At 39.0% G+C, this 24,412-nt stretch overlaps 1 protein-coding gene across 1 annotated transcript in view; it reads left to right on the forward strand.

The window, feature by feature from the left end:
* LGR5 (leucine rich repeat containing G protein-coupled receptor 5) overlaps positions 1–24,412 on the forward strand; it is a 139,214-nt gene that overhangs the window by 56,668 nt on the left and 58,134 nt on the right. The window contains exons 2-3 of the mRNA XM_036458393.2: positions 4,874–4,945; positions 22,127–22,198. Of these exons, the coding sequence (XP_036314286.1) occupies positions 4,874–4,945; positions 22,127–22,198 (144 nt within the window). The remainder of the gene's footprint in view (positions 1–4,873; positions 4,946–22,126; positions 22,199–24,412) is intronic.

A 24,412-nucleotide genomic window follows, 5' to 3' on the forward strand; every position in this document is an offset into this window, starting at 1 on the left:
GTGGGAGTAGATAGGAGAGAATAAAGGGTGGATAAATGGTGATGGAAAAAAACATGACTTGGGGTGGTGAACACACAACACAATATATAGATGATTTATTATAGAATTATACCTGAAACCTATATAATTTTATCATAATTTTATCAATCAATCTCACTCCAATAAATTCAATTAAAAATAAATAAAAATTGAAAAACAGACGCCAGGGCCTATACTGGACAAATTAACTCAGAAATTCTGGGAGGGGGGGGGTTACACAGGCATTAATATTTTTTAAAGTTCTTGAGGTGATTCCAATCTATAGCCAATATCTCCCATAGAATGTAGCAACCCTGTTCTAGATTAATAGACAGAGTCATTAATGCATAGACAAGAACAGGGTGAGACAGGGCATAATAGCTTAACATATTTGAACATCTTGGCACAATGAATCATTCTTTTTTTTTTTTTTTTTTTTTTTTGAGATCTTTTTTACCTAATGACCAGTTCTTCGAAATCAATGTCAACATCTTGGCAAAAGATGAAAATTTTAAATAAATCCATTCTATTGCTTCACCAATTTTAGGAAACTGAATTATGGCCAAAATGTGATACAAAATAGAACCATTTTAAAAAGTAGCTTAAGAAGTAAATAATGTACAGGCTTGGAAATTATTTAAGAGCCCCTCAGTTACTGCTAAGGTTATATGTGTTCCAGGTGTCAGAAAGACCAAATCCTACAGAAAAAAATGAGAGAAAAGTTTTAAAAATAATTTAAAAGTCAGAATGAGTATATTTTTGTACAGAGTAGAAAGATTGCTCTCATTCTATAATTTTTAACTCAAAAAGTTGAATTAAATTACTCTGGTAATTTTTCTTACTCTTCTTGATATGAAGAAAAAAATAGCATGCTTAACCAGCTAGTCTGAGGACCCCTTCTGTCCATGGCTGTGTTTTATTGTTGTTGTTTAAATATATTTCCATTGATTTCAGAGAGGAAGGGAGAAAAAGAGAGATATATAGAGACAATGGTGAAAGAGAACCATTGATTGGCTGCCTCCTGTACACCCCTACTGGGGATTGAGTCAGCAACCTGGCATGTGCCCTGACCAAGAATCAAACTGTGATCTCCTGGCTCGTAGGTCGGCACTCAACCATTGAGTCACACCAGCCAGGCCATGGCTGTGTTTTACTGATTCACAACAGATAAGAATTTGAGAGTATTCCTAGCCAGTTTGGCTTAGTGGATATAGCATTGACCTATGGACTGAAGGGAGCCAGGTTCTATTCCTGTCAAGGGCATATGCCTGATTGGTGGGCTCAGTCCCCTGTGAAAAGCATGCAGGAGGCAGCTAATCAATGATTCTCTCTCATCATTAATGTTTCTCTCTCTCTCTCTCTCTCTCTCTCTTTCTCTCTGAAATCAATAAAAATATAATTTTTAAAAAGAATTTGAGATTAAAGATTTAGGAACTTTTATAGTAATCAAATAATCTCTATTGAATTACATAACAAAATATTGAGGTTTCTGTTTTGTATATGAATTTCATGCACTAGAGGCCCAGTGCATGAAATTCATGCGAGGGGGGGGGGGCGGGGATCCTCAGCCCAGCCTGTACCATCTCCAATCCGGGACCCCTTGGGGGATGTCTGACTGCAATTGGACATCCCTCCCACAATCATGGACCTCTGGCTCCCAATCACTCACTTGCCTGCCTGCCTGGTTGCCCCTAACTGGCCCCCTCCCTGCCGGCTTGGTTGATCCTAACTGTCCCCTCCCTGCTGGCCTGGTCACACCTTACTGACCCCCCTGCCAGCTGGTAAACCTATCCCCCTTTGTCAGCCTGGTCACCCCTAACTGCCCCCTCTGCCAGCCTGGTTGCCCCCAATTGTCCCCTCCACCAGCCTGGTCACCCCACACAGCCTGCTTGTTCAGTCATTTGGTCGTCCCTCACTAACCCCCCTGCCAACCTGGTTGTAAGCAGCCATCTTGTGAAGGTGTGATGGTCAATTTGCATATTAATTGCCTCTTTATTATATAAGATTTTTATATATTTTATAACAATATAAATCCACAGCAAGTTAGGAATTCTAAAAATTTGGTCTTTTACACACAGAGAAAGATAAAGTGAATAAAAACAAATTACATTTTACCTTACCCACTTTGAATTTATATTTTAAAGGCCTATTTCATTTTACATTAGATTGTCATTTTTAAAAATTATTTCTGCTTCAGGCTTCTATGCACTGCTGGAAACTCTTTTATCAAAAAACCTTATCAAACTCTTTTATTTGAAACCGTATCAAACACAGGTGATAAGGTTTTGGTTTAGCAATACTAGCTCATTTTCTCAGAGGAACCACAATGTCAAGTAACACCGAGAAGTTGTTAATTCCTGTTGGAGAGGGAGGTACTCTCTGTTTTAAGAATAAAATTAAGTCACTCTCTTCTCATTGGAAACAGCTAATCATAGGGTTTCAAACTATTAAAGTAGAGACACCTTTTTTAAATATGAGGAAGCCTGCACAGGGAGGTTCATTTTTCAAGATCATACAGCGAGTGAAGGGAGAGGTCTGAATTCAAACCCGAGACACTGTATCTAACACGCTGCCCTGACAACGCCTGCCCTCTCTGCTGCTCCAGTGGGAACCCTGAGAGTGGAGGCTTATATAAGCTTATCTTCCAGGTACCTGAAATCCGGTAATAAATATGCTTATGAGTCTCCTTAATGTGTAAATTTCCTTGTTCTACTTAGAGCTTTCTGCACGTAGACAAGATTAATGCTTGTCCCAAACTGATTTGCACATCATAAGGGAATAGTTCAGGGCAGAGGAAAGTCAACAATCTCCTCGCCAGCTGTCCTGATGCTGAGACTGGTTCAATCTAGGTTACCAATTAACATGCTCCAAAAGCAAACCCACCTTGATCCTCTTTAGGAAATAAGTGAGACAAGCACTTACCAAACAATTGAATAGCCCTGAGAAATATCAAGCCTTTGAAGAGATTCCATAGTGACTATGGCATAGTCACAGCGAGGAATCCAGAAACTGCATTAATTAATTGAATCCATGTCTGTTCAGGGAACTAAAAACTTTACTACTTCAGAGAAATATCTGCACACACACACACACACACACACACACACACACACACACAAAACAAAACAAAACTGAAAATGCTAATCAGTTATTTGGCTCTCTTTTCTAGATAATGCTAGAAAAATCCAAATTTTTGACATGGTTTAGTTTTCACATGAGAACATAGCATTTAATTGTATATTATTGTTCACCAACATTAAAATGAACAATTCTGCTTTTTTACCACACTCTAAAACATTTAGCAAAGTATTTTATCTTCCTTGTACACATTGGTGACTTTTATTTTTATAAGAGTTCATTTGGGCCAAATCTGAGGACAATTGCTGGGAAGCAAGATCGAAAGTGCTTTCACTGGTACCTTATTAAAGTCAGAAAGTGAATGATTCCTCAATTCTTAGCCTCAATGAAATCAGCTGATTGTGTGCAATGGATGTGTCCCCTTCAATAACAGAAAAATCCAGATTTAAAAAAAAAAAAAAAGCTAATGGGTGAAATGGGGGAAGGTTGTCAAAAGATATAAACTTCCAGTTATAAGATAAATAATTCCTGGGGATGTAATGTACAGCATAGTGGCTATTATTAACAATACTGTATTGTGTATTCAAAACTTGCTGTGAGATAAATCTTACAAGTTCTCGTCATGAGAAAACAAGTTTTGTCAATATGAATGGTGATGGATGCTAACTAAACTTGTGGTAATCATTTCACAATATGTACATATATCAAGTTATGTTGTACACCTAATACAATGTTATATGCTGATTGAATCAATAGAGAGAGAATAGCTATAGAGCTCATTGTGTATTGCAAGATAAATCTTAAGTGTGTAGACCTGGTCTGAGATTTCAATGGCATTAGATCGGAATCTTCTGGAGTGAGTAATGAGTGTTTTTCTAAGTCAGCCTTCAGCTGACTGTTACATAAAGTCTTAGTGGGTCTTCATTAGAATCTGTCTAGCAGTCTTTGGGGAGCTGAGATCAGATGGCATATACCAGTGATGCTGTAGGATTATGTGGGACACAGTAAAAAAAAAAAAAAAAAAAAAAAAAATTTAAGTTTTAACCAGAAAAGTAAAACAGAATAAAATCTAATTACATGGAGTTTCTCTTAAAACAAAAAATTGATTGAGTTCTGCCCAAAGTGGCTTGTTGTTTCCTGTGCCAGGAACTACTGTGCAGGCCCAGCAGGAAGTGTGCTACGGAGCAGGATCGCATTTCACCCTTGTTTTATGGTTCATTTCACTTATTTAATGCAATCCGAGAACCTGTAAAAGGAACATGTTAGAAGGAGGGAACAGGCTTTTTGTCTTGTTTTGTTTTGTTTTGTTTTTTAAGTTTCTTTGAATCAAAACATTTGTTTTTACAAGGTGCTTGGAGTCCCAGAGAAGCAGGACTTCAGCGTTGATGGTGAAGACATTTCTCTTTGTCACAAAACGTCCAGCAAGACGCGAAGTGGGGTTATGTCTAGCACTGGGCTATGCCTTTCCTTGCCGTCCTAATCACATAGTCTTCAACCTGAAGAATTACAACCATGCCCATGAGTGGTCCAGATCGTTTTGAATCCATAGAAGCTCCTCCTGTAGGGTCTCCAGCTTGATGGAGAGCCCCTGATGGTGGGAGTGGGTATGGGGAGGGAGGGGGAAATAGGAATATGTTTAAGGTGCACAATCGTGATTCACTTGTCAAGCAAAAGGAGTTCACTTGGCTCCACTGCTTGAAGATGTGTAAGCTGAACAGCTGGATTTCCTTGTGGTGGCGGACGCCGCTCCTCACACGCTGTCTGTTTTCCTCCCCAGAGACCTCAGCATGAACAACGTCAGTCAGCTGCCCCCGGGTCCTCTGCACAGCCTCCGCTTCCTAGAGGAGCTGTAAGTATCGCCGTGGCCACGGTGCGTCCAGGCCACGCTGGACACATGCTTGTGTTTGCCTCTCAGACTTGCTGAGGGAACCAGATAAAACAAGGCAGAGAAGCTGTCAGCACCAACAGTTCTGGCACATGAGGAAGCACTTAGTTGGAGGGGGAAACAGAAGAATTGCTTGTGATTCTGGAAATCAACTTATGAAAGAGTTTACCATGGGGCTACGGCATTCTGAGGTGAGACTGGGCCAAACAAATTAAAACGTTAAAACAAAGGCCGTTTAAAAGGGCTGGATGGCTCCTTGGAAATAGTTAAGCAGCAGGATATTAAAAGTTTGAATGCCGGTTCATGTTTATTAAAATAGTAAGGAAGGCTATAATCAAAACCAAAACCCGCTGCTCGGTTCGGTGTGGGTCAGGGAGTCCACATTTCATAGCACCAACGCTTTTTTGTCCTGATCACTTTTAATTACTATTTTCCTAGTAATTTAGCTTCCCTCAAAGCTTGAACAGAAAAACATGAAATCCATGATAGACTTACAACTATGCTCTCCCAAACTCACTGTGGGGGGAAAAATTAAATTAAAAACGAAGAAGCTAAATTGGTTAATGATACATTGAGGAATCTTCATTAAGTCCCCTAATCAACTTCCAGAAGATGAAAAAGAACTGTATAAACCAAAAATCTGCATTTAAAAATTCATTGGATCCTCTTACCCCTTTGAGTGAGGGGGACTGAGGAAGTGAAGTACCATGGTAGTCTTCATGAAGAAAGTTTGGCACCATCCCTTGAGTAAATCCTCTGATTTTTGATTAAAGGAATTGTTTAGGCAATGACCTCTTTTTTTTTTTAAATGCTTTTTTAAAATAAATCCTAAAAGTCAGGGTTCAATTTGGGGAGTAATTTAAATTGTTGATGCACCACAGGATCCACTATGAGAGGTGGAAAGAATGTTCCATCACAATCAAATGACACTACATCAATCTCTTTTTCCTTAAGAGGATAAGATTCAAATTTCTCCCCTTTAGTTTATATTTATTTATTTTGGTAGCATGATATTTTTAACAAATGCTATTGTTTTAATACTTAAATCAGCTGAATGTACCTACGTTGATATAGAGGAGTTTGCTGGAAAGGCTTAGATTACTGGACTGTACAGTAGGTTTTACTCATTCAATGAATGGATTTTCACTGTGGGTTATCCAGGAGCCTCTTTTTTTTCTTCTTTTCTTTTATCTCTGGCCTTTTGTTTGTTTGTTGTTGTTGTTTTGTTGTTAATCCTCACCCAAGGATATTTTTCCATTGATATTTTTAGAGAGAATGGAAGGCAGGGGGTGAGACAGAGAAACATCAATGTGAGAAAGACACATTGATTGGTTGCCTCCCGCATGCACTTGCAACCAAGGAATGTTCCCTTGACTGGAGTCAAACCTGCAACCCTTTAGTCCACGGGCCCATGTTCTATCCACTGAGCCAAACCAGCTGGGGCTATGTCTGATGAAGGTTAAAATTTAACCGTCATCAAGGTTGGGATCACGTCTGTCTTCATTACAGCTGGTATGCAATACATGGTAAATTTTTGATGAATGAGAAAATGAACTAATAAGAAAGCAAATGTGTAAAAGGAGCTTCTTATACAAGTTAGCTGCCTTAGAAAAAAGTAACATATTAGTTGACATTAGCCAATATTTTTAAAGATTAATTTTAGTAAATTTCAAACATCAGTGTTATTTTCTTATTTACATCCTTATCTTCCCACCCCCACCATAATTAATATACAATACTTGGTCCTCTTTATCCTCATATTTTTAAGACATTCGTTTCCTATCCTTTTTTCTTTAATTTCCTTATAATATGTAATGGAAGAAGGACACCCTAACTTAATACCACAAACTAAATCAATAAATAATTCACTTCCCCAAGGACTTTAATAGAATTCCTCCCTCAGTGATCCAACTTATTCAAAATAACTCTTTTCTTCATGAGGTGAATGTTCATTTTCTTCCAAGGCCAGTTTTTCAAAAGATAATTGAGAAAAAATCAGCAAGAGAGGAAGGGAACTATTTGAAAAATGCTATTTTTCTGAATTGTCTTTTTTTATATATACCTGTAAACTGCATCAAGTATCTTGACCATGGAATCAGAATTTCAGAAATAGAGGACACTTTTTTAAGACTGTTCATTCCATTTTCTCATTCTGTTCTTGAATTCCCTCTGCTGAGCTGGCCAACTTGCTGAATTTAAAGACCACTTTCCCATATATAATTCTGTGTTGCATCTAACATGTTTGAAGAAATAGTTATTTATTTAGTGGCAAAAGGGGATAGTATTTATAGAACCTGGAAAAATGATCAACTCTGCTTGGTTTATTACTTTATTCCCCAGGCTAAATTTATGGGTTGCCTTTGTTACATTGTTTTTTTTGTGTGTGTGTTTTTTTTTAAATAAATCTTTATTGTTCAGATTATTACAAATGTGATCCTCTTCCCCCCCTCAATTGCTCCCCTTCACCAGGTTCCCACCCCACCCTCTGTCCTTTCCCCATCCCCCATTGTCCTCATCCATAGGTGCACAGTTTTTGTTCAGTCTCTTCCCGCACCCCCACTCCCCTTTTCCCTGAGAATCGTCAGTCCACTCCCCTTCCATACCTCTGATTCTATTATATTCACCAGTTAATATTGTTCATCAGATTTTTAAATTCCCTTGGTTTTTAGATTCACTTATTGATAGCTACGTATTTGTTGATCATAATTTTTATCTTTATCTTCTTCCTCTTCCTAAATAACCTCCTTCAGCAATTCATATAATTCTGGTTTGGTGGTGATGAACTCTTTTAGCTTTTTTTTATTTGTGAAGCTCTTTATCTGTCCTTTGATTCTGAGTGATAGCTTTGCTGGGTAGATTATTTTTGGCTGTAGGTTCTTGTTATTCATCACCTTGAATATTTCTTGCCATTTCCGTCTGGCCTGCATGGTTTCTGTTGAGAAATCAGCTGACAATCTTATGGGTGCTCCTTTATAGGTCACTACCTGCTTTTCTCTTGCTGCTTTTAATATTCTCTCTTTGTCTTTTGCTCTTGGAATTTTTAATTATGATATGTCTTGGTGTGGTCCTCCTTGGATTCCTTTTGTTTGGGGTTCTGCGGGCTTCCTGGACTTGTAAGTCTATTTCTTTCCCCAGGTGGGGGAAGTTTTCTGTCACTATTTCTTCTAGTACTCTTTCGGTATCTTGCTCTCTCTCTTCTGGAATCCCCATAATTCTGATGTTGGTTCGCTTGAAATTGTCCCAGAGGTTTCTTACACTATCTTCAACTTTCTGGATTCTTTTATCTTCTCCCTTCTGCAGAAGAGTGTCCTCTGGCTCTTTGTGTTCTAAATCTTTGTCTTGATTCTTGCGATCTTCCAGTCTGTTTTTAGGACTTTGTATAATATTTTTTATTTCAGACAATGTTTTCTTCATTTCTTGTTGATCCCTTATTATTTCTAGTTGCTCCCTTTTCATATCCTCATAGGTCTCATTTATTTTATCGGCCTTTTTTAGGATATTGTTGAATAACCTTATAACTGTAGTTTTGAACTCAATGTCCAATCTTTTCTTTTCCTCCATCTCCTTCCTTTGTGTCCTTCTTCTTGTCTGCATTTTAGTTGTTTCCCTGATTTGATGGAATAGCTTTGTGTGCTAGGTGTTCTGGTAGAGCCCAGTAGCACAGCCTTCCCAGTTACCTGCAGTGGACAGTCTTGGTGTAGCCCTTTGTGGGCTGTGTGTGCAGTCTTGTTGTTAAGCCTTGCTTATTGTTGGTATCACTGGGAAGCGTTGATCTCCAAGCCAATTGGCTGTGAGGATCAGCAGTGACTCAGCTAGGAGGGTTTCCGTACTCTGCTTGAATAGGACGGGGTCTCGGGGTGGCGCAGGCAATCTTTGGTTCCCTGTCAGTCTCGCCTTAGAAAAGTCCTGTTCATGGAGAGTTTTGGAAGATTGGTTGCAGGCACGCCCACACCTCTTTGGTAAAGGCGCAGACAAGCTTTGGATTCCTGCAAGTCCCTCCTTAGAGAAAGCCAGCCTCTGGGAGAGCTTCTGTGCTCAGCCACAGGTAGGGTGGAGTCTCGGGTTGGTGCAGACAAACTTTGTTTTCTCTTTGGCTCCTCCCCAAGTCCCGCAGTAATGGCCTCTGGCTTCACACACCTCCAAGAGATCTCTGCCCACTGCCTGACAGTCTGGCCTCTCCCTGTCTGGGGCTGTTTATCAGAGCAATAGGGTGATTCTGTTTTCCTCTCGGACAAGAAAGCCAGCTGTGTTACTCCGCGCCAGGAGTAAGCTAGCAGCAAACTCAGCCTGGCCTGCCCTCTCTGCGTGCAGGGAGTAAGCCAGCAGCAATCTCGGTCCGGCCCTTCCTCTCCGCACCGGGATTAAGCCAGCGCCTTTTCGCGCACACAGTTCTCCATACCTTCACAGTTCCTGAGGTTCAGCGTGCCTTCTCTCTCCTTCCCAGATGGCAGAGCCTCCTCTCAGCCAGCCGTCTGGCGCTTCAGGGCAATGCCTCCCCTGTTTTTCAGTTCTAAATTCAAATTTGTTGTAGTAGGCTGCATTCAGGTGTCTACCCTATGCCGCCATCTTGGTTTTCTCCTGTTAGATTGTTAATTGTTTCTATTAGAGTTAGCTATGTTTAAGTCTATGTTCTCTTCTAGAATATAAAATCTTCAAATTCATATAATTATAATGACAACAATAATAGTTTACAATGTGCAAAATATTTTACCCATATTATCACACTGAATCTTCTTAATAACCACATAAAGTTAGATATTAATTCCAGTTCACAGATTTTTTTGAAAATATATTTTTATTGATTTCAGAGAGGAAGAGAGAGATAGAAACATCAACGATGAGAAAGAATCATTGATTGGTTCCCTCCTGCACGGCCCACACTGGTGATCAAGCCCACAGCCCGGGCTTGCGCCATCACAGGGAATTGAATCAACCACTGAGCTACGCCAGCCGGGCCAGTTCACAGATTTTTTTACAAAACTAAAGTACAGAGCAATGAGGAACTTACCCAAAACAATTAAATCAGAATGTGCCAGAGCTGAGATTCAAACTCACTTTCAGAGGCAGACTCAGAAAGTAGAAAGAAGTTCAGGAATTGTGCATTTAATCTGTGCTTTTCTTTCCCTCAACAATGCCTAGCACAGTGGTTTACACAGTGGAAAACTTTATATATATATAAGAGGTCCATTGCATAAAATTCGTGCAAGAGTAGGCCAGCTGCCAGCACCAGCTTCCCTCTGGCACCCAGGACCTGGGCTTCCCTTGCAGCCCTGGCTTCATCTGGAAGGACGACCGCTCTAATTAGCATATTATGCTTTGATTATTATATATATATTTTTATTAATTTCAGAAAGGAAGGGGGAAAGAGAGAGAGAGAAACATCAATAATGAGAGAGAATCATTGATCAGCTGCCTCCTGCATGACCTCTATGGGGATCAAGCTGGCAACCCGGGCATGTTCCCTTGACCAGAATCAAACCCGGGACTCCTTCAGTCCGCAGGCTGATGCTCTATCCATTTAGCAAAACCAGCTAGGGTTGCACAATGGAACATTTTAAAGTGTTGTTTAAACTGAGTTTCATAATGATAGTGTGTCTGTGTATGTGTATATGTGAGGGAATGAGAGAGAAGGGATTGGATATCCAGGTTATTCATTCACTAGTATTACATATTGGCTATGAGAAAAGTGTCATCAGAATTTTCAGGTGTAGAATTTCATCAATTTAGCATTGCTCAACAGGTACACAATCTTAATTAATGTTGTTCTTTACATATGCATATAATTAAACAGCATATCTTATATATTGTAGTATTCTAACTGAACGAACAAATGACCAACCATCTAGCTAGATAAGACATTCAGACAGCAGTCATTTTGTGGGAATATGTACTTGTGTTATGACAATTAAGGCATTGTTCTGAAAGTATTCTTTCATTTAGTTTATTCTGCTCATCTCTCTGCTTCATCTCTTTATATATTAAATAAAACTCTCACCCCGAAACTCAAATTTTAAAAATCACAGTTAATAAATCCAAGTTACCACTCTTCCCCTTACTGTTCATTACCCAATACAGGGTGGGGCGAAAGTAAGTTTACAGTTGTTTGTATGGAAAAAAATACAAGCATCAACAAATAATGATACAATAACCTCTGTGTTTTGCCTACTCACAACTGCAAACTTACTTTTGCCCCACTCCCTATATCATTTCCATAGTTCAATTTATTTATGTAACTATGTTTTAAACCCTGTAGGCAGCCATAGTTCATTCCTCATTCATCACAGGAACTTACCAACAGCGCCATAGTTTAAAAACTTAGGGACACAGACAACAGTGTGATGATTGCCGGGAGGAAGGGGCACTAGGAGGTTGAGGAGGGTATAGAAAGATAAACGGTGCTGGGCAGGGACTTGACTTGGGGTGGGGAACACACAATGCGGTGAACAGGTGATGTGTTGTACAATTCTACACTTGAAACCTGTATAATTTTGTTAATCAGTATCAGCCTAATAAATTCAATGAAAAGGGAAAAATGAAATTTGTTTTGAGTCTTTAAAAAAACAATAAAGTAGGGGGCATTGGTATACATACAAAAATAACTTAATAAAAAAAATATATATATAAAATAATAATAATAATAATAATAATAATAATAATAAAGTAGCCCTGGCCAGTTTGGCTCAGTGAATAGAGCATCGGCCTGAGGACTGAAGGGTCTCTGGTTCGATTCTGGTCAGGGGCACATGCCTGGGTGGTGAGATCAATCCCCAGTAAAGGGTGTGCAGGAGGCAGCCAATCAATAATTCTCTCTCATTATTGATGTTTCTATCTCTCTCTCCCTCTCCCTTCCTCTCTGAAATCAATAAAGATATATTTTTTAAAATAGTAATAATAAAGTAAAATAAAATCTTCCAAAGAATCAATAAAGCCCTAAAGGTTTTACCCTAGAGAGAATGACTACCTGGAGCAAATAGAATAAAAGCCAGCATAAAGAGGAAGAATAAGAACCATCACAGTTCATTGTCTCTTCTTCCCTCGCCTGACATTCTGGAATGCTTACTACCTATGCCACACGTTTGGGCACATTCAGGTCTCATTGGTTATTTATTTTTTATAAATCTACAAGGTGACCAGACATGCACAGGTCAAATGCCCTGCGGGTTGTGTGATGTGAGACCGAGAACTTAAAAAATATATATATATATATCTGACTTGAGTGTGGAGGTTGCTACTGTGTAGAGGCAGAAGCCCCGCACTCCTGTGCTATATCCTGACTCCGCCACTTCCTAGCTAATCATCCACTTGACCTCCCTGGGCCCTGGGGGATAACAGTAAGAGCTGCTGCTTCCTGTCTGTGTTTTGGGATGTTTCTGAGGACCAGACGAAGTGCTGATGAAAGAACTTAAGTAAACTAATTTACATATTTGATTGTATTAGTAAAATGAAAACACTTTAAAGAAGCTTCTAGCTTCATCTTTTCCTAGTTCATGAGCTTGATTTTGCAGTAATCTCGGGTATCCAGGACGTGTGAAGGAAAAGCTATTTCCAACTAAGAGCTTTAATAGATATAGACAACAAATGCAGCTAGTTCTTTACCCAGTTTTAACATCCTGGGCAATAGTTGCATTTCTCTCCAACAGCATCTCCCCCGATTCAGTTATTCAGTTCCACGAGGGACGTTATGTTAACATTTGCTATTTGGACACGTACAAGATTCTCCACGTGGTCCATTAGAGTGTGGTGCAGATGTTAGGAGCTGTCACTAATGCTGACAACTACCAGTTCCATTAACCTTAGGTTGGTAGTCTGATTAAACCAGAGGGAAAATGAGCCGTTGCCATTTTAAACAGTCTGTGTTTTTTTTTTATTTCCAAGCGATATTTATTTAACAATATTCCCAGATTCTAATGCTTTTGGAATCAAGTGCTCGATTTAAGAAGGGAACATGAGAAGCTCTAGGGAGATCAGTTTCTAAGTTACTATTGTTCCCTGACCCTGTTTGCTCATATTATGGTTGGCCTTGAAGAGTCTTTATATAAATAGTAGGTATCTGTGATGGCAGATGAAATCTGTGAGGAGAGATACCACTAAATTTCCTGCAGGCAGTCTACACTTGCTACTTCTACTTCCTCATCGTGTTGCTGAAAACTGTGAGAGCTGTCTTGCCTGTCTTTTGAGATTTTTTTTCCTGAGGATTAAGTGAAAGGATGATGAGAGAACCTGGGTAAACTATAATTTACATACTGGATTGTGTTAGTAAAACGAAAACACCTTCGTGCCCATGAATAGCCTTCCTGCCCAAGGGAGCTTTGGCAATGCTCAATTTCTAGTCATCATAGATCTGGCAATGGATGATGAATGCTGCTTCTTTGAAATTCTTTTTTCCTCTAGTGTTATGTCATGGAAATTGTTTTGCTTCTCTTCCAAATGCCTATCTATACAGGATACAGGCATTTAGATATCTGTGTTTGTGTATGTATGTATGTATACGTGTATGTGTGTGTGCATGAATATGTATGTATATGTATGCAGGTGTGTATGTATATAAACTTTATAATATACACACATTTTTGTTGTGGTAATTAGGCCACTATTCTGAAAGTGCCCTACCTCTCTGCCTCCTCTTCTTTTGCCCTTTAGCATTCCTTTCTTCTCCACTCTCAACTCTTATATAATAAAATGTAGACATCCCCCTCATTTCTGCACTTAGTTTTATTGTATCCTTTCTCAGTATTTTTTAATTAATTCTTCAACATGTATTAATTGAGCCACTGGAAACATAAGAATGAATAGGACTCGTCCTAGCTGGTTTTTCTCAGTGGATAGAGCATCAGCCTGTGGACTGAAGGGTCCCAGGTTCGATTCCTGTCAAGGGCACATGCCTCGGTTGTGGCTCAATCCCCTGTGCGGGGCATGCAGGAGGCAGCCGATCAATGATTCTCTCTCCTCATTGATGTTTATATCTCTCTCTCACTCTCCCTTCCTCTCTGAAATCAATAAAAATACATATTTTTTAAAAAAAAGAATGAATAGGTCTTACCTACAGTTCATTCATTCATTCATTCATTCAAGAAATGCCCACCCTGGGGAGCTTAGTGGGAGAGACAATAATAAGCAAGGAGACATGCACGTATGATATTTGATTTTGACAAGAATAATGAAGAACAAAAATACAGTTAGGTAGAGAATAATTAACAAGGGAAGACAGGAGAGAAAGTCTCTCTAAGAAGGTGTCATCTAAACTGAGATCAGGAGGATGAGGACGAGTTGGTGGTCCTATGCGCAGGGCTGGAGTGGTTCTGGCAGGGGAACAATGTGAGCAGAGTCCCTGAGACAGGAAAGAATGTGGCATGTTGGTGGATCTGAAAGATCAGTGTGGCTGAAGCAGAGCGGGAGGGAGAGACAGGGATGGGTTGGAGAAGAGGCCAGAACAATCGGACAATATGTGAGAGCCATGGGAAGCCACTGGTTGGTTGTAGGCAGCTTACTGAAACAATAGGATTTATGATTTTTTTAATGTTCTGATTTCTGTATGCAAAATATATTGGGGAATTATGGAAGCAGAGAAACCCATTAAGAGGCTATAGACTAGTCAGAAGATAATTGCAGTTATCTGAGCAGGAAACCCAAAATTTTAACTATTTCTGCTATATGGATGAGCCCCCCCAAGTCAGTATCCTAGTTCAGATCTCTTTTGTATTTGCCTGCTAGCTAGGCCAGTAATTCTCAAAATATGGTCCCTGGACCAGCAACCTTGTCAATACCTGTGAGCTTGTTAGGAAGGTAAATTCTGTGCCCCACCCCAAACTAGTGAATCAGAAACTTGGAATTGAGCTCAGGAACCTGTAATCAATAAAAATATTATATATATATATATATATATATATATATATATATATATATATTTTTTCAGAGGAGCTTTCCTCTTGCCTTTCCTGCTTTCTGATTATCTAAACTTGTGATCACTATGTCTGTCATTCTTCCTCTCCTGCCCTCTATATCAGCCAGTTTCAAAATCCTAAAGCTAGTCATCCCACATTGTCTTTCCATTTGTTTCCATTTTATCACCATCCAGGTTCTTATTGTCTCTTCTGGATAACTGTTAAAATCCATTAACTATCCCTGGCCAGTATGACTTAGTGTTGAGAGTGTTAGTCTGAGTACCAAAAGGTCGCTGGTTCAATTCCCAGTCAAGAACACATGCCTGGGTTGCAGGTTTGATCTCTGGCTTTGGTCAGGCTGTGGGAGGCAACCAATCAATGTGTCTTTCTAAAGTCCATGTTTCTGTTTCTCTGTCTTCCTCCCACTTCTTTCCACTCTCTCTAAAAATCAATGAAAAGAATATCCTTGGATGAGGATTTAAAAAATAATAATAATAAAATCCATTAACTAGTCACCTCTCCTAATTAATGAGTGAATCATTGTCTCTGGGGATGGTTAATTTATCAGTACCAGATTATGTGAGGACCAGTTCAGAGTTTCCCACCTTGAATGTACATTGGAATCACCTGGAGCATTTTTTAAATTAACTAATCACCAGGGCTTATTCCCAGAGATTCTGATTTAATGGGTCTCAGTGGAGACCCAAACATCATTTTTTAAAGTCTACATGGTAGGGGGTTGCTGAGACCCACTGGGACATATAGAAGTATCACAGCAGAGGAAGAGTCAGGGAGGGACTCATCAATTGATTGAACGTAGGTACTTGAAAGAGAGCTCTGAGGGTGAGGGATGATTCTGAGTAAGGTTTTGAGATTAGATACCAGGAGACTGATAAGACACAGTCAATAGAAACAGGAAATTCGAGGGGAACAATTGGTATTTTGAAGACAAGAGGAGGTCTGATTCTGGATATAATAAGTGTCAGGTGCCAGCAGGACATCCAACTGCAAATGTCAATAACAGAGAGAATGAGAGTCTGGAGCATGAGGAGCCTGTTCTAGAGATAGTGATGGAGAATCTTACAAAGAGGTGATTGAGGAAGGTGTTGAGGCAGATGAGGGCCTTGAGAGAGGATACAGACTCTGTGTTTCCCAGTGTGTTTCTCTACCTAGATTAAAATCACCTGAGCTGCTTATTTTAAAAATACACTTGTATTCATTTTAGAGAGGGAGAGATAGAAACATCAGTGATGAGAGAGAATCATTGATCAGCTGCCTCCTGCATGCCCCACACCAGTGATCAAGCCTACAACCAAGTATGTGCCCTGACCTGGAATTGAACTGTACCTCCTGCTTTGTAGGTCAACACTCAACCATGACCCAGACTGGGCTACTTAGTTAAAATGCAGATTCCTGAATTCTTCTCCCAAGAAACTCTGATTCACTAAATCTGAGTTTGGGTCTGGGGCTCATAATTTTTTATGGCTCCTAAAGCAATGGTAATACACACTAAAGTTTAAACACCACTAGACAGAGAAAAAAAGAAAAGGTGTGAGAGCAGACATTGAGAATCATCTATGTTTGGAGGATGAGAACTTAAAAGGGGCTAGCAAGAAAAAGAAAACAACCAGTCAGTAGTAAGAGAAGTAAGATTTTATGGGATCTGGAAGCCAATGGAAGGAGAACTTTGAATAAGAAGCAGTGAACAGCCCAGCTAGCATGGCTCTGTAGTTGAGCCTTGACCTATGAACCAGGAGGTCACAGTTCAACCTCAGTCAAGGGCCCATGCCTAGGTGGCAGACTTGATCCACAATAAGAGGTGTGCAGGAGGCAGCCCACCAAAGATTCTCACTTATCATTGATGTTTCTATCTCTCTCTCTCTTACCCTCTGAAATCCATTTTTTTTTAATGTTAAGAAGCAGTGAGCAATAGTTTTCTTATTGATAATAAATGACATAGCCATTCATGTTCTTGTGTTATTCCTTTTTTAGACCCACCCAAGCTCCAGACTAGCCTACTTTTAAGCAAAGTTATGGTTACAAACCCAAAATTTAGAACCAAAATGCTATGCTGAACTAAATTCTCTTCTTGTCTAAACTTTTTTTATGTAAGCATGATCAAATAACTTGACCTCTCTTAGGCTCACTTTCCCATCTGTAAAAAGGGAATAGACATGTCACTTTTTAAATATGATTATAATAATTAAATGTCAAAATGTTTATAAAGAACTTAACATTGTGCCTAAGACTTAGGTATTGTTTAATAAAAGGTAGGCATTATTTGCATGTCCAAAAGCATTGTGTGTGGCTTTTGAAAGTTCTCAAAGAAATCAATGGATTTAAATTTGGTAAGTAATGAAGAAGGGGTGTTCCTCAGCTGCTCCCCACCTGGGTATGTAATGACTGGCAACCATCTTGGAATAGTTATGCCAGACCTGAGGCAACTGTAGCACTGTCTTTGGAAATAAGAGAAAGTAATCAATCAATAAATATTATATATATATATATATTTTTAATTGAATCTTTACAGAGAGGAAGAAAGAGGGGTAGAGAGTTAGAAACATCAATGGGAGAGAATCATCGATCAGCTGCCTCTTGCACACCCCCCACTGGGGATGTGCCCGCAACCAAGGCACATGCCCTTGACCAGAATCGAACCCGGGACCCTTTAGTCCACAGGCCGACGTTCTATCCACTGAGCCAAACCGGTTTTGACTCAGTCAATTAATATTGATTCTGCTTCTTGCTGTGGGCAGGCAGTAAGATTCTTGACCTTAGAAGGCTATCGTCAAATCAGGTAGAATATAAAATTAACCTTTATAGATAGCCTTGTATAGGATACATCCTACAGGAAAGTTGATTGTGGACTCAGGTAATTAAGGAAGACTTGAGAAAGGAGTTGAAAATTAAACTTCATTAGTCTTGTGGTTAAAAATACCATAGGGTCATATGCCCACAAAAGGACCCCCTTTTGTCCTGAGGAGTTCATTTATTCAGTCCAGTGGGCCTTAGCCCTTGAATCTCAAAATCTGATTTTTAATCTATCCTATATAATAAAGATTGGAATATGCAAATTGACCCTCAGGCTGTCACAAAGATGGAGCCACTGGAGTTAATATTGGGAAATCACAAAGAAGGAAAATAATTTCAGCAAATGAAATAGGCTGGCCAGATCTTCAGAATGGGAAGAGAGGAAAAACGACTACCATTAAGCCTGATCTTAGCCTCACCAAATTTCTAGAACAAATTAATTTAGCATATCTAGAACACGTGCTCTCTACGTCTCATGTACTTTGTAAAAGTTGGAAAATAAAGCAGTAACTTCTAGGAGCCAGAATTCATTTGCTAAGTAATCTGAAACATCTCCTTTTAAATCATAAGGATACCATATTCAAATTCATCCTGCCAAATGTTTATGTAGCACTGTGGTTACATAGCTTCATGCTCCATAAGAAAAGACTAGATTAAGTTTACATGAAATCAGAAAGCAACCGTTTTTCATTTTCCATAAAACCTTTCTGAGCTTTGATATCCTTGTCTACAAAGTGTGAATAATAAAAACCTCTGCTCTACCTCCTGATATAAAGTATGACAAAGTAATTTTAAAACATTAGTGACATGCAATAAAGAAATCTTACTATCAGCAAGAAGAAAAAAAGCAGGGTGGAGGATGGAGGTGAGAGAAAAGAATAAGGAACAGCAGAACAATGAACGTGGAACAAAAACAGTTTTAGGGCAGAAAAGAAACCTTAGTGGAAGAACCGTACTTCTTTTTAAATAAAGGAAATGAAATCTAAGGAAGTAAAGTGACTTGTATTAAGTCTCACAGCAAATTCATGATGAGAAGAAAGGAAACCAAAAATGGAAAGGAAAGAAAAGCACACAAAACAACTAAGTGTTAGAAGTCAGAAGAGTTCCCCCAAGAACTGACCTGGGAGGGCTGGTAGAATTGGCCTGGCCCTCTGCTTAGCGCCGAAAATGCTGCTCTCTGCCTTTGGAACTTGGCCGAGGTGACCCATGTTGGACCATTATTTCTTGTTCAATAATGTTCCCAAGGGTGCCAATCAGAAAACAGTCAAGCACCCCTTCTGCTCTCAGTGCTCCCCCGTTTTATCCACACCTGCTTCTTTCAGAGCCCACATCTGATTCATTTGCTCTTGTCCCTCCATTTTACAAACTCAAGCTATGCTACTCCACCACAAGCCCCCACCACCACAAAAAAAAACAAAAAAAAAAAACTCTAGGTTACTCTATATTAGAGATCCAAATTAGTGTAAAGATGCAAAGAAACATACATTCTGAAAAAATTTTTTACAGGTTGTTACAGCACTGAAGCATCTAATTACTTTTTTCATTTGAAGAATATATCTACCATATTTTCCGGCGTATAAGACGACCCCTAATTTTACAGTTAAAACATAGGTTTAGGCCTATATTCTTTGTATAAGACTACCCCCCACTTCAAAGAAAAGACTTAATTTGCCGTCAAGATCCGCAGATAATTTTTGTGTAATTTTGGTCTTTTGACCCCGATTTTTGGTTGACTTTTTTTGTTTCAAAGGTCGTCTTATATGACGGTACTTAATGATTTTTTTTTTTTAATGGCAGTTAAGTCAGTAATACTAATAATAGTAGTACAATATGGATTTTACATATGGAGCAGGATCTTTTTCATATGTAGAAAAATTTCTTCTTAGGAATTTGTATCTTATTGGAGAAATGAAGATAATGAAAGAAATACCCCCACGAAATAATTTTAGAAACAGGGAGAAAACAGCAACTTCTCAGCCAAACTGTATATAGGTCTCTAGGGTCAGGATGCAATTGCCCAAAGATTTGTTGTTTCAAACCGTCACAGGACTGATTTGTGTGCAGGTCTCGCTGTTTGTGTATTCATCTGAAAATCTCCTTTTCCTATTGTGTAAAATTACTAAAACCATCCCACATGGCCAAGAAATAAGAGGGGGCGGAGGCAATGATTTCCTTAAATTGTTGTTTTTGTCCATGAGATAGATCTTCCATCAGCCCAGCAAGTAGCCAATAACACATCATAAATTCATTTGCTTTAAGACAAACTCCCCCGATAACACAGGTCAGTGGTTCCCAAATTAGTTCTGAACACAGACTTGGGATTCTCAAAGTCCATGCCCAGAAAAGAAAAACAACTCGTGTGAAGTGAGTTATGTTTCAGGAAATGTAATGGAAAGGTTTTTACCCTAACAGTAATTTAAACTAATAAGGTAAATAAATACATACTTTTTCCCCCTCTCTTTTTCCTTCCCAAAGTCAAGGTCTCAGAAACCATCAAGCTGCATGATACCATAAGCAGCAGTAAGAGTGAAGGCCCATCTCAAGGCTCTGTTCTAGAACTCACAGATGTGCTGCCGAAGTCAAAGCTGTGAACAGGAGAGTGAGGGACATTTTTGCTGTCCCTAAACAGTTACTAGTCAGTTTAGTCTGATCAGTTAAGCCATCTGTGGTCGTCAACCAAGTCTGAGCCTTTCTGTGACAATAAACAACTCTTTTATGTCATGATCATATACAATTCATTACTTCCCATATTGTGTATAGTACTGGGGAAAACCGATCAAATGCATGTGGGTTGTCTATAATGTACCCATAAATATAAAATGTTGCTCTTTTTTGGCAGCCTACATTTCCCCTTGGTGCTGGTGGTTCGTGGGGTTGGATTTTTCTTTCTTCCACATCAAGTCCCACCCTTCTCGCCTCCTCCACCACAGCTGCACTGCACCAGCCTCTCCGTGTGAACTCCCTTTGTGTCTGTTCCCACTCTTGCTCTATTCTTTCTTCTACAAAGCTCCCATCTTTGTAAAGTACGATGTGTGATTATCTATCTGCTATGCTATACGCCTGAAACTAATACAGAATAATATCAAATGTGAACTGTAATAGAAATTAAAAGAAATTTTAAAATTTCTTAAATAAACAAGAAAGAAATGTCCCATCAGAAGGACCCTTTTATTTTTTTTTTTTATTTTCTAGAGGCTTGATGCATGAAATTCATGCATTGGGGAGTAGGGGGAGCGTCCCTCAGCCTGGCCTGTGCCCTCTCCAATATAGGAGTACTCGGGATATGTCCAACTGATGGCTTAGGCCCGTGGTCGGCAAACTGCGGCTCTCAAGCCACATGCAGCTCTTTGGCCCCTTGAGTGTGGCTCTTCCACAAAATACCATGGCCTGGGTGAGTCTATTTTGAAGAAGTGGCATTAGAAGTTTAAGTTTAAAAAATTTGGCTCTCAAAAGAAATTTCAATCATTGTACTGTTGGTATTTGGCTGTGTTGATTAATGAGTTTGCCAACCACTGGCTTAGGCCCACTCCACTCCAGCAGTCAGACATCCTTACTGCTGCTGCGGAGGCAGGAGAGGCTCCTGCCATGGCTGCTGCGTTCACCAACCATGAGTGTCTGCCCCCTGGTGGTCAGTGCACATCATAGCAACCAGTTGTTCTGTATTTCGGTCAGTTTGCATATTACCCTTTGTAATTATATAAGATTTATTTATTTAATTTAAATTCTCTATTGTTTAAAGTATTACATGTGTCTCCTTTTCCCCCCTTTGATCTCTCCCTGGCCACTCCGGGGTTCTGGCCGGTGTGGCCCAGTTGGTTGGAGCACCGTCCCACACAATGGCAGGATACTTTTAAAACATAGATCTGATCACACCCCTCCCCTCTCCATGCCCTTACTGTGGCCTCCACAGCCCTGCATGGACTGGCTCTGGACACCTCCCCAGCTTCACCCCTCATTCTCCTGCTCGGTCACTTCCCTCCAGCCACGCTGGCCTCCTTGCATTTTCCTGACCACACGAGACACACTCCCACCTCGGGGCTTTGGCAATGCTTAGCGCAGACTTCTGCTGAAAAGCCCTCCCAGCAGAGCTTTCTCCCACCATCTTACCTGTAATAAGCCCATCACCCTGGCAGCCGCCCCCCACTGCTCTCTATCCCTTTGCCTAGCTTTTGAATAAAAAAAGAAAAATATTAAAGGAGAGTTATATATAGTGCAGGTAAGCTATTAAAGGACCTCTGTAAAATAGATAAGTTTTCTATTTCTTCTTAGGCGCTTCTTTTGCCAGCTTTTCTATTAGAAATTTACAGAAAATTTTCACATTTGTTTGTTTTTACTATTGTTTTTGGTTTGTGGTTTGAACTTAATTGTATTGTGTGTGTTTTTTTAACAACTAAATGAATTCCACATGAAGAGAACTGTGCTCACTCTCTCTCCTCTCCCTTCAAACCCACAGGCGTCTTGCCGGAAACGCTTTGACATACATTCCCAAGGGAGCCTTTGCCGGCCTCTACAGCCTCAAAGTTCTGTGAGTACCCCAGGTGGGACCTGGTACGTTTCCGACTCGGGCGGCAAGTGAATGCTAATTAACTTGTAAAGACAGAGTTCCTCAAATAACCTACTTGGAGCATTTGGGATAATTCATCTAAATTCAAGTCTACCTTCGTGGGTACCCCATAGAGCAATATTGCACCTGGCTAGATTTGTGTGGGGGGAAAATCACCTCTCTTTTTCTAACTTTAACATCTGAAGTTGTTTGCCTCTAAATAATCAACTTATCAACTCAAACTTTTAAAAAAAAGCATTTCCTTTCCTTTTGTGTTATGATGTTGGGGAGAGTTTCTTGAATCATTTTGATCACCAAGTGAATAAATCAACCCTGATGCTAACATAATGAGATCACATCTTCAAACCATTTGCAAAGTTTGTTTCCTTATGACTAAAGATCTGCTAAAAAAAAAAAACAAAAAAAAAAAAACCAACTTTATGTTACAATTGTGAATAGATGTGAAAAAGCCTAGTGATTGTAGATACAATGAGTAACTATTTAATAAATACTAATTCGTTGAGGCTTATAAAAGTGGATTTTCATATTATTTAATGTCCAACTTCCCAATATTTTTAATCAGATGACTCATTATTATTGACTACCTCCTTATTCTAGTACCTATTGTTTAATTTTCTTTTAGTTTATTCTGTGTAGGGGGAAAAAAACACATAGGTAGAGAAAATAGGTCACTCAAATTGAAAGTCATAATAGGAAAATTTTATCTCAGAGAAAACACCCTGATTTTACTTTCTTTCTTTGAGATAAAAGTTATAAACAATAAAAGGGCATTTGATATATTCCTGCTTAAGGGAAATTACATTTTATTCACCTCATGGATACATGGGCTATTTAAAAAGTAATTTAGTTTAAATATACTTGTTAAATATTAGTTAAAGGTCAAATTCAACAGCAGAACCATTTTTGGTCTGCTTAGATAATTGGGTTTGGTCCCCTCAGTTTTGAATTATTTTTGCTATTAGGCAGAAATATTTTTTAATTGTCACATTGCCAAATTCTAATGTTAATTCATTATGTGGTAGAATTCTGAGTTAGAGCATCAACTTCAGTACACCTATGTTTCTATCAACACAGCAAAATATTTGGAGCCCTTCTAAATACATCACATAAATCAAGTTCGGATAAGACAAATAAGGGAATATATTTCCTTTGTTGATCTATGTACCATTAAGCATTTTGGATACTTATTAAATTGATTATACTCTAACTGATCATCTTAATTCACTTAACAAAATGTAAGTCAGATATACTGAGCTAGAGTGTATTTGTGTTTGCATATCTGTGTCTGCGTGTAAAATGTATCATCAGCCATCATAATTACAATATATGTAAATTGTGATAACATAATTTAATACATATAAATATATAATAGAATATCTATGATTAGATATACACTAGATATGATAATTAGAATTAGAATTTTATATTTTTGAATTTTCATATTTGAATTACTTAAGTTTAGTATGAATTTTTATAACATTTTTTAATTTCCTAATTATATATTTCTGATTTTATCATACTGCACTAAATGTCCATGAAATTGGAGATGTTGTCTGTCTTAGCTACTGATCTATCCCCAGCTTCTAGAACATGCCTGAATCATAGTAGACACTCAAGAAATACTGGTCAAAAAAATGATCCAGATTGATGATACAGAGAGGACAAGGGGTTTCTAGACTTGTTGACTCTTCTTCATTGAGTATGATGTAGACCTAATGCTATATGTCTATTAGTGGATTATCAGTTGCATTCTAAACAATGTGACTTCTCCCTGTCAGCAGGTTTTATTTACCCAGAATACTTTTGACACACTTTGCTGATTCTTATGGTGTATTTTGCCTAAACACTTCAGAAGCTTTAGATTAATCTGACTTAAAAATGAAAATCACAGGCTCTCTCTCATGCTTGTTATTTTTATATGTACTTCTTCCACCAGAATGGAATGTGGTGTTTAGGTAGACTCTCTCATCTTTCCTCTCCTAACCAATCAATGTCTCCGGTCTTCTACACAGTCAGGGTCTCAGCAAAGCATGGGAAGTGTGAGATTCAAAGTGGCATTGAATGAATTACTGCTGCAGATACAATGTGTGGTTATGCCCTGAAGAGCTTATAATCTAGTTTGTGGGATCAAGGCAAATACAATAGATCACCTGTAATTCTGTGTGTTTTTTCACC

This window comes from Pipistrellus kuhlii, unplaced genomic scaffold (assembly GCF_014108245.1).
Source record: "Pipistrellus kuhlii isolate mPipKuh1 unplaced genomic scaffold, mPipKuh1.p scaffold_m20_p_3, whole genome shotgun sequence".
Lineage (NCBI taxonomy): Eukaryota > Metazoa > Chordata > Mammalia > Chiroptera > Vespertilionidae > Pipistrellus > Pipistrellus kuhlii.